We start from the raw sequence: 11,247 nt of genomic DNA, 5'->3' as shown, positions 1-11,247 counted from the left end.
CTGTGAACCCACATTTTCAATTGATACATTTTAAGACAGATATGACACAGAGGCAAAAGTGAATAAGGCAGACAAAGAGGTAGAGTAGATTGTATTCCATAATGTCCTCACTCTGGAAACAAATACCACCGGTCTTGACAATATCTAAGATTTGACTGAGTTACAGTTTGTATAATTAAATCAGTCAAAATAAATTAGTGGGACAACTGACGAAAAGATAAGTTTTGCGAGTCAGAAGGTAAAGGGTTCTTCTACATAGAATAGTGTCGGAAATCCCAAGACATAGTGTCTATAATAATGCAATAAGCTCGAATATTTGCGATCACAAACTCCAAACTCAGCACAAGTGTCACTGACTAGTTGAATATTAATTTCCCACTGAGCAAACCATTTATGTACTTATATTTATGTACATATAAAATCATTTGGCTGAACCTGTCAACTATCTATGTCAAATTGTTTTGTGTTCTATTTCTAGCCCTGGTTTTCCTGATAATAAAATGGTAAAACCCTTCATTGTGAGGCGAAACATAAGGGCTAGACATGCATATAAAAGGCAACTAAATGAAATGGCCATTTTTGCTGGCGTCTCAGGGTTTTGCTGTGTCACGCCATCATTAAGAATGTTTTCAAGACACTCTCAGCCATAGTGACTCCAGAAAAGGAGTGACGCACAGTCATTCATAATAGGGGCCATTGATTGTTTTAAAGCATAGTGGCCTGGAAATACGATGACATTGCTAAAAAGCAGGCAAAACATTAGTAGGAAACAACTTTGTCATCATTATGATGTCATCAAATTTACTTTAGTAATAAAGTAATTATCTATCAATTAAACTGCTATTAACAGCAGATTACATGCACCTAAGTGTTAAAACAAACTTGCTTGCAACCGAGAACCCACAATAAAAAACCAGCAGTTGATCTCATGTGTCAAGCGAATTTGATACCAGACAGCTGCATCGAGGTTCTTTAACTCAATCACGATTGGCATGATTTAGTTAAACATTTTAGATGTTAATTAATATTGAAAAATATTATTTATATTTTATTAAACATTTAATCATTTAATTAATGAACTCATTAATTAATTAATTAATACAACAAAATCCACAAGATGTCATTGAGCACCTGTTCTCTCTCCCTCCCTCCCTCCCTCCCTCCCTCCCTCCCTCCCTCCCTCCCTCCCTCCCTCCCTCCCTCCCTCCCTCCTCCCTCCCTCCCTCCCTCCCTCCCTCCCTCCCTCCCCCTCCCTCCCTCCCTCCCTCCCTCCCTCTCTCTCTCTCTCTCTCTCTCTCTCTCTCTCTCTCTCTCTCTCTCTCTCTCTCTCTCTCTCTCTCTCTCTCTCTCTCAATCTCTCGCTCTTTCTCCCCACCTCCGATCCCATCTCACCTTTGAGCAACAGACGGCTGTTTGCTTGCCCACTTTTTTCTTAGGAATTTGTCATTATTTGTAGATATTTAATTTGCAGGCATTGCAGTGAATATTAAGTTAGTGCACTGCAATGAGGAACTCTAGCCCTGCAAAACAGTGGCAGGGTGTCCACTTTGTTATCGTTTGAACTGCAGATTGCCCCTTCAACAATTGCTTTCTGATTTTATCATCATTCAACCAAAATAGTTCCAAGAATATATCAATGTTGTCCCTTGCTTAACCGGGTTTACCTATCCACGTTGTCAGTGCTTAACTGGGATGGCTTTGTCTATCCCTTCCAACACTGTAGGAACGGAAGCCAAGTGGCAGCTCAGGTTTTGGGAGACATTTTGCATGAAGGGAAATTTATGATATGAGTTGGAGGAAAGGGTTGGTGGTATTTCAGGAGCTCGCAGTTCCATTGGCCTAAGTAGTGTCCACCACCATAAGAAGGTACTGGATTTCTGCTGATTCATCACTAGTCTACATATAAACCCTGTTTCATTTGTTCTTGGCCTGTGACTTGCCAGTGTCTCCCCTTCTTCACCAGAGTGTGTCCTGTCCTCCTCTTCTCATAGGTGAGAACATCTCTTTTCCTCCTCTCTGATCTTTATTACACGGAAAATGAAGTCTGGATGTGTCTTATTGATAAATAACGAAACACACAGTCACACAGTGGGTCGTAGGTTTACCTGTTAATTAAGACTGTGATGATAAGGTGATTTCATGGCTACATTTACAGATAGCATCTGGAAATGTTCACACTAAGTGACGTCTGTCACAAGATCACTACGTTTTACCTGTCAGTACAGGTGAATACGTTGAGGTAAATACATCATAATTTCCTCCTGACAGCCAGTTGATAATATGAGAGACAAATTAGCCTGTCTAGACAGAATGATGTGACCCATGGGGGGGAAGGCTCCTGTTCACAGGCTTTACTCTTGAGTGGAAGGCGGTTGAAGACGTTGACTTAGCTATACACATACCAAAGAGTTGAGTTTCTGTTTGCTTTTGGTGGTATTTAACACTTCTCTCTTTGAGTGATTTATGTTGCTCCAATATTCAATGTGAATAACTGTTATGGGTAACAACATGGGATTTGTGATGGAGATCTATAACTTAGATTACAACTAGTGTGCGATAACTAGGTTACAGCAGACAGTGTTTACTGAACGGGGCTTTGGGGCCCATTGGTTCGTGGCCAGTTCCTCTTGGGTGACAGCTAAGAACTGGGTGTGGGCTAAAAACATTTGGTAGGTCACAACGCCAAGGGTCGTGGGGTTGATTGCCGTTGGGGCACCTATACCAAAAGTGTATGCATTCATGACTGTAAGTTGTTTTGGATGAAAGCACCTGCTAAAAGGAATATATTATTATTATATTAAAGTATAATTCTCTTGAAGTATGGAAGCTCTACAGTTATGACATGTCTATCTTGCGTTAGAAGGGAACAGCTAAAAGCAACTTTTGCTCGCCGTGTATGATCCTATTTGACAGATTGGAAAAGGATGTGTTTGCAAAGAGTTTTTATTCACTATTTCTCTGTTTGCCGAAGTATAATAGTACCATGTATTTCATCAATTGATATGACTGCATCTGAGCCTATTTGAACTGGATGTGTCATTGATTAAAGGCGAGGGAAAACAGAGAAGTTCTTAATTAATGAAGACAAACAAAAGTAGATCCTATTCTTAACATCGATATTCATTGCTGCAGTGTGGTTAAATAACAGTGTCTTACCACATCTGAGGCCTTCTGATGACCACACTGTATTTGATTGAAAGGACTTTTCAAAGAGATACCGATAGGGTTCGCTGAGGACGCAAGTTGCATTGATATGAGTGATACTCAAGATGTTCTCAGGGTAGAGCAGGACCATGACGCCTGCTGAGGTTTTGTCTATTAATGACATCAATAAAATGACAGCCCATGAATGTCATGGGTGACTCCAGTCTCCAGCTGTCCAAATGTAGCCTGATCATAATTGCTCCAAAAGGTCTTATCGGTAAAAAGGATCAGGTTTCCCCTCCCTTCCTTGAAGAGTCCAGATTGTTCCATTAGCAGCCAGTGTTCATTAATCAATCTTGAGCTGGATAAAATAGCCTTGGCTGACTTTAGGCAGATAGCACCCTGCAGTGCACACTATTGCTAAAAACATTTCTCTTGCCTATTGTGTCTTTTTGTGACAGGGTCTGAAGCACACATTCCGCCATCATGTCTGAGTAAGTAGCCATGACTTTGTTGTTTGCTACCGTTTGGTGTTAGAAAGTAATGGAGTTGTTATACCACAACAAACAGGCAGACAGGCAGACAGAAAACAAACAGCAAGCCCTAACCCTCAAATTGACCAATTGCTAGTATGTAAAGTTACACATGTATAATACGTGAAACTTAATATTTACTTAAAATTATATTTACTTAAAATTATTGCATAGCAATACGTAATTCCTGTCACGTCCTGACCTTAGTTCCTTTTTTATGTCTCTGTTTTCGTTTGGTCAGGGCGTGAGTTGGGGTGGGCATTCTATGTTTTGCATTCTATGTGTTTTTCTATGTTTTTGTATTTCTGTGTTTGGCCTGGTATGGTTCCCAATCAGAGGCGGCTGTTTATCGTTGTCTCTGATTGAGAACCATACTTAGGCAGCCTCTTTTCCCACTATGATTTGTGGGTAGTCATTTTCTGTTAATTTGTCGGTTTGTTGTTTTTGTACAGTATTCATCTTTATTCAAATTAAAATGAATATGTACCACGCGGCACTTTGGTCCTCTTCTCCTTCTCCCGACGACAATCGTTACAATTCCACTAATGATACCACATTGCTCCCAAACTCCCTAGAAACTATTGGGTTTGCCTCTTTCTTTTTTCAACAACAATGTGAGAAATTGCATAGCAATACGTAATTCCACTATTGATACCACATTGCTCCTAAACTCCCTAGAAACTATTGGGTTTGCCTCTTTCTTTTTTCAACAATAATGTGAGCAAAGTAAAAGTAAATGAGACATTTATGACCTTTCTATTCTATGCAGCATGACATAGAATATCATTGATACAACCCTTGGTCAGCGTATTGACCAGTTATGTCCCCTCAGCATATTAACTAGTCATGTATATACCAATACTATATGTCAAACTCCCCTTTCTTCACAGGAAAAGAATGACCTCGAGCCGTAAGCATCATCTGAAGGTAAACCAACACATTTCATTGCGACAACTTTCTACAGTGCCTTCAAATAATTCACACCACTTGACTTTTTCCACATTATGTTAGTCTGAAATAGTTTAAAATGGATTAAATTCATACTTTTTGTCACTGGCCTACACACAATACCCCATAATGTCAGAGAGGAATTATGTTTTTTTGACATTTTTGCAAATTAATTAAACATGAAAAGCTTAAATGTTTTGAGTCATTAAGTATTCAACCCCTTTGTTATGAAAAGCTTATATAAGGTCATGAGTAAAGATTTGCTTAACAAGTCGCCAGTACGTTGCATGGACTTTGTGTGCAATAATAGTGTTTAACGTTATTTTTGAATGACTACCTCATCGCTGTACCCCAGACATACAATTATCTGTAAGGCCCCTCAGTCGACAAGTGAATTTCAAACAAAGATTCAACCACAAAGATCAGAGAGGTTTTCATCGTTAAATACTGGGGTGTTGTTCATGATAAAAAAAATAAACGGAATGGAGCTAAGCACAGGCAAATTTCTAGAGGAGAAACTGGTTGAGTCTGCTTTCCACTAGACACTGGGAGATGAATTCCCCTTTCAGCAGAACAATAACCTAAAACACAAGGCCAAATCTAAACTGGTGTCGGTTACGAAGAAGACAGTGAATGTTCCTGTGGCCAGTTGTGACTTAAATCTACTTGAAAATCTATGGCAAGACCTGGAAATGGTTGTCTGGCAATGATCAATAACCAATTTGACAGAGCTTGAAGAATTTTGAAAATAATAATATGTAAATGTTGCACAATCCAGATGTGGAAAGCTCTTAGAGATGTACCCAGAAAGACTGACAGCTGTAATAGCTGCCAAATGTGCTTCTGCAAAGTACTGACTCGGGGGTGTGAATACTTATGTAAATGAGCTATTTCTGTATTTAATATTCAATCCATTTGAAAACATTTCTAAAAACATGTTTTTAATTTGTCATTGTGGGGTATTGTGTATAGATATATCAGGGAAATGTTGAATTCAGGCTGTAACACAAAAACACTTGGAATAAGTCAAGGGGTATAAATACTTTCTGAAGGCACTGTAAGTATTCTTATGGTGTGCTCGGCGAGTTTGGTGCCAAAATTGCATTTTGTCGATGGGTTTGCTTAAAAGCAGTACTTGGCTCTAGGTATCACAATGTACAGATGTATCTCTTTGTCCTCCACAATCTTTAAGCATCCAAAACAAGCTAGTGTGTCATAAATGTACACCAAACAAAGTACTAGGCTGGGTTTGGCCTCACTAAATGTCTTTGTCATCCAGAGCTTGATGCTCCAGATTGCAGCCACTTTGATTGAAGAGGAGAAAAAGGAGATTAAGGAGGAGAAAGCCAATTTCATGGCTAAGATCCCCGCCCTGGATTTGTCTGGAGATCAAGCGGCGCTGATGGTATGATGCTAGTTATTCATTCCTTTACAAGTTCCACAAAGCTACTCTAATCTATTCAATATATCACAATGTACACTGTGTGTAAAAAAAAAACATTAGGAACATCTGCTCTTTCCATGACTGAACAGATGAGTTCAGGTGAAAGCGATGATCCCTTATTGATGTCACTTGTTAAATCCACTTCAATCAGTGTAGATGACAGGGAGGAGACAGGTTAAAGAAGGATTTTTTAAAGCCTTGAGACAATTGAGACATGGGTTGTGTATGTGTGCCTTTTCAGAGGGTGAATGGGCAAGACAAAATATTTAAGTGCCTTTGAACGGGGTACGGTAGTAGGTGCCAGCCGCACTGGTTTGAGTGTTTTAAGAACTGCAACACTGCTGGGTTTTTCATGGTCAAAAGTTTCCCGTGTGTATCAAGAAGGGGCCTCCACACAAAGGACATCAAAACAAATCAAATCAAATATTATGTGTTAGATGCGCCGAATACAACAACCTTACCGTGAAATGCTTATAAGCCAATGCAATAACAATGCAGTTCAAGAAATAGAGTTAATAAAATATTCACTAAATAAACTAAAGCAACAAAAAAAAGTACAAATAAGTAACACAATAAATGTACATAACAATAACAAGGCTTCATACAGGGGGTACCAGCACCGAGTCAAAGTGCGGGGTACAGGTTAGTTGAGGTCATTTGTAAAGTGACTATGCATAGATAATAAACAGCGAGTACCAGCAGTTGGGGGGGGGGGTCAGTGTAAATAGTCTGTGTGGCCATTTGAGTAGTTGTTCAGCAGTCTTACGGCTTGGGGGTAGAAGCTGTTAAGGAGCCTTTTGGGTGAAGACTTGGTGCTCCGTTAACGCTTGTCGTGCGATAGAAGAGAGAACAGTCTATGACTTGGGTGACTGAAGTCATTGACAATGTTTTAAGCCTTCCTCTGACACTGCCGAGTATATAGGTCCTGGATGGCAGGAAGCTTGGCCCCAGTGATGTACTGGGATGTATGCACTACCCTCTGTAGCACCTTACGGTTAGATGCCGAGCAGTTACCATACCAGGTGGTGATGCAACTGGCCAGGATGCTCTTGATGGTGCAGCTGTAGAACTTTTTGAGGCCAAATCTTTTCAGTCTCCTGAGAGGGAAAAGGTATTGTCATTTCCTCTTCACAACTGTCTTGGTGTCTTTGGCCGATGATAGTTTTCTGGTGATGTGGACACCAATGAACTTGAAACTCTCGACCTGCTCCACTTCAGTCCTGTTGATGTTAGTGGGGGTCTGTTTGGCCGTCCTTTTCCTATAGTCCACGATCAGCTCCATTGTCTTGCTCACATTGAGACAGAGGTTGTCTGACCTCCTCGCCTACCACTGTGGTGTCATCACCAAACTTAATGATCAGCTCCTTTGTCTTGCTCACATTGAAAGAGAGGATGTTATCCTGGCACCACACTGCCAGATCTCAGACCTCCTTGGAGTTGTACTTGGCCATGCAGTCGTGAGTGAACAGGGAGTACAGGAGGAGACTAAGCACGCACCCCTGAGGGGCCCCAGTGTTGAGGATCAGCTAGGCAGATGTGTTGTTGCCTACCCTTACCACCTGGGGGCAGTAAGTCCAGAATCCAGTTGCTGAGGGAGTTGTTTAGTCCCATGGTCCTTAGCTTAGTGAAGAGCTTTGTGGGCACTATGGTGTTGAACACAGTGCTGTAGTCAATGACCAGCATTCTCATGTACGTGTTTCTTTTGTCCAGGTGGGAAAGGGCAGCGTCCTGGTTGAGTACATGTCCTGGTAATCCATCTGGCCCCACGGGTTTGTGAATGTTGACCTGTTTAAAGGTCATGCTCACATCGGCTACGGAGAGCGGAACAGCTGGTACTATCATGCATGCCTCAGTGTTGCTTGCCTCGAAGCGAGCTTAAAGGGTTTTTAGCTCATCTGGTAGGCTCGCGTCACTTGGCAGTTCGCTGCTAGGTTTCCCTTTGTAGTCCGTAATAGTTTTCGAGCCCTGCCACATCCGACGAGTGTCAGAGCTGGTGTAATAGGATTCAAGCTTAGTCCTGTATTGATGCTTTGCCTGTTTGACGGTTCGTCTGAGAGCATAGCGGGATTTCTTTTAAGTGTCAGGATTAGTGTCCCACTCCTTGAAAGTGGCACCTCTAGCCTGTTAGCTCGGTGTTGATGTTGCCTGTAATCCATGGCTTCTGGTTGGGAAATGTACATACGGTCACTGTGGGGATGATGTCGTCGATGCACTTATTGAGGTATACTCCTCAATGCCATTGGACATATTCCAGTCTGTGCTAACAAAAAAAGTATTGTATCATCCGCATCATCTGACCACATCCGTATTGAGCGAGTCACTGGTTTTTGCTTGTAAGCAGGAATCAGGAGGATATATTTATGGTCAATTTGCCAAAATGAAGAGCGAGGGAAGCTTTGTATGCATCTCTGTGTGTGGAGTAAAGGTGGCCTAGAGTTTTTCCTCTGGTTGCACATGTGACATGCTGTTAGAAATAAGGTAAAACAGATTTAATTTTGCCAGCATTAAAGTCCCCGGCACTAGGTGTGCTGCTTCTGGATGAGCATTTTATTGTTTCCTTGTGGCCTTATACAGCTCGTTGAGTGCAGTCTTAGTGCCGGCATCGGTTTGAGGTGGTAAATAGACAGCTACAAATAATATAAATGAGAAATCTCTTGGTAGATAGTATGTTCAACAGCTTATCATGAGGTATTCTACCTCAGGCAAGCAATACCGTGGGACTTCTTTAACATTAGCCATCACCAGCAGTTTTTGACAAATAGACACACACCCCCGCCCCTCGTCTCACCAGACGTAGCTGCACTGTCCTGCCAAAACACAGAGAAGTCAGTCAGCTCTATATTATCCGTGTCGTCGTTCAGCCAAGTCTTGGTGAAACATAAGCTATTACAGTTTTAGCTCGTCAATCTAATCGTAGATTGTCCCGTTTGTTTTCCAATGATTGCACGTTGGCCAATAACACAGAGGGTAATGGTGGTGTACCTACTTGTCTGCAAATTCTTACAAGGCATCCTGTCCTCCTCACTCTTTTGATGACAGGGATTTGGGGGATTTGGGGCTTGTTTTGACAAAGCAGTATATCCTCCGCGTCGGTCTCATTAAAGACAAAATCTTCATCCAGTTCGAGGTGACTAATCTCTGTTCTTCTGTCCAGAAGCTCTTTTCGGTCATAAGAGACGGTAGCAGCAAAATTATTTACAAAATTAGTAACAAACAATGAGAAAAAAAAAACAAAATAGCACAGTTGGTTTGGAGCCCGTAATATGGCAGCCATCCCCTCCGGCGCCCACTTGACACAACTGTGGGAAGCATTGGAGTCAACATGTACCATCATCCATCTGGAACGCTTTCTACACCTTATGGAGTTCGTGCCCCAACAAATTGCGGCTGTTCTGAATGCAAAAAAAGGTGGTGCAACTCAATATTAGGAAGGTTCCTAATATTTTGTTCACTCAGTGTAAGGCAAAGCCTTTATCAGCTCTCTCTCTCTATATAGCTGTTGCCTGCAGAAAGTTGTTAATTCCACAGACTTTAGATGCTGGTGCCACACTGGTGCTCTGGAGCCTTTTACAAATCATCTGTAATGTGTTTGTGTGCCAACAGGAAATGCTCAAAAAGTTGTCCCAGACCATCGACAAGGTTGATGAGGAAAGATATGACGCAGAAGCAAAAGTGAAGAAGACCGAAAAGGAGGTACAGTACATTGCATTCCATATTGTCCTCATCCTGAAAACATATACCTCTGGAAATCTAATCTTTCTCCTGACTTTCTCACTTCCCAGATTGAGGACTTGAAGATGAAAGTTATTGAGGTTCAGGGCATTAAGAAGCCAGCCCTGAAGAAAGTGCGTATGTCTGCTGATGCTATGCTTGCAGCTCTGCTGGGCACCAAGCACAAGGCTTCCATGGATTTCAGAGCCAACTTGAAAGAAGTGAAGAAGGAGGTCAAAGAGGAGGTGGGTATTTGTGTGGAATCTTACAGAGCAGAGAATCACAGCACTGTAGGAGTTGGCAACATTTGTCCTATGTTTTCAGAGCTTTGATGAAAAGATCAGTTACATGTGTTTCATATTTTATCCTCAAACACTGAAAAAGTCACATCATAAACTTTGTGTCATGCAGGAGGAAGTTGGTGACTGGCGTAAGAACGTTGATGAACAGGCTGGCATGGATGGCAGGAAGAAGAAGTTTGAGTCCACATAAATGATTTAATTAGTTTTGGTGTTCAAAACCACAGAGGCTACTGTGTGATAAATTTATCTTTGTCATTATTTTGAGGCACTGTTAGAGAGTTAGAGTATAGCATCTGATAAGCACTTATACTAACTGTAAACTGTCATTGAATTGTAACATATTTTCCAAATGTATAGGCTTATCGGAAATATATTCAACTGCCAAACTGCAGTAATTAAATAAATGTCAGCAACATGGTGAAATGATAGACATTTCGTGGTCCTGTATTGTGTTCAATTTTGTTACCCCTTTCAGATTTGGTCCCTCAATGCTTTTGGATGTAAGATGTTCTGAAGTGTGGTTGCAAAAATGTTGACTTGCTTCCCTTCTAATTTCGGGAATCTTCCAATCAGGATTTCTGGAACACCTAGAGAGTTTGGGAAAGTTACCAGCATTTTGCAACCCTATTCTGGAGAAGCCTAGATCAGCTTGGGTCAAGGATATCCAAATACTATATAAACAAATCTGAATTATAAACCACAAGATGTCAGTATAGTAAAACGTTCTATCTCTTTCTTATGACCCTTCCTCTTTCTTTCATTCCCTCTACCCCACTCTCTCCTCTTTCTCGGACTGATTCCTCTTTGACCAACAAACAAGCATGTCATCTTTGACAAACATTCATCAAACATCCTCCCCATAAACTTTCACATTGAAGGTATGGCAATGGATAAAGGGAGGAAAGTTAATGAGTTTTGAACAAACAAAGGCAAAATGCACTTGTACCCAAGTGTAATGTGTAACCAAGCAGAATAATAAGTAGAGTAGCATTTCAGTTATGTGTTATTCATTATTTTGTTTATCTACATTTGTTATATGTGGGCCTGCTTAAGCACTCAACTTATTAGATTGTGTTTTGTCTTTAAGACAATCAATTAATGTGCAACTTTTGAAAATCTATTAAGATTGTAAAGTAGTTTTCTGGAATTGATAGTATGATTCACT

General features: G+C 41.0%; 1 protein-coding gene across 1 annotated transcript; it reads left to right on the top strand.

The window, feature by feature from the left end:
* The first annotated feature begins 1,900 nt into the window (after positions 1 to 1,900).
* LOC124038971 (troponin I, fast skeletal muscle-like) lies at positions 1,901 to 10,514 on the top strand. Its single transcript, XM_046354881.1, has 7 exons — positions 1,901 to 1,991; positions 3,606 to 3,638; positions 4,568 to 4,604; positions 5,905 to 6,030; positions 9,673 to 9,762; positions 9,852 to 10,025; positions 10,192 to 10,514. The coding sequence occupies exons 2-7, from the start codon at positions 3,631 to 3,633 to the stop codon at positions 10,270 to 10,272; spliced, it is 516 nt and encodes a 171-aa protein (XP_046210837.1). The 5' UTR covers positions 1,901 to 1,991; positions 3,606 to 3,630; the 3' UTR covers positions 10,273 to 10,514.
* The last annotated feature ends 733 nt before the right edge of the window (positions 10,515 to 11,247 follow it).

This window comes from Oncorhynchus gorbuscha, linkage group LG01, assembly GCF_021184085.1.
Source record: "Oncorhynchus gorbuscha isolate QuinsamMale2020 ecotype Even-year linkage group LG01, OgorEven_v1.0, whole genome shotgun sequence".
Lineage (NCBI taxonomy): Eukaryota > Metazoa > Chordata > Actinopteri > Salmoniformes > Salmonidae > Oncorhynchus > Oncorhynchus gorbuscha.
The sequence above is the reverse complement of the archived record's forward strand: the minus strand, read 5'-3'. Positions and strand labels throughout refer to the sequence as shown.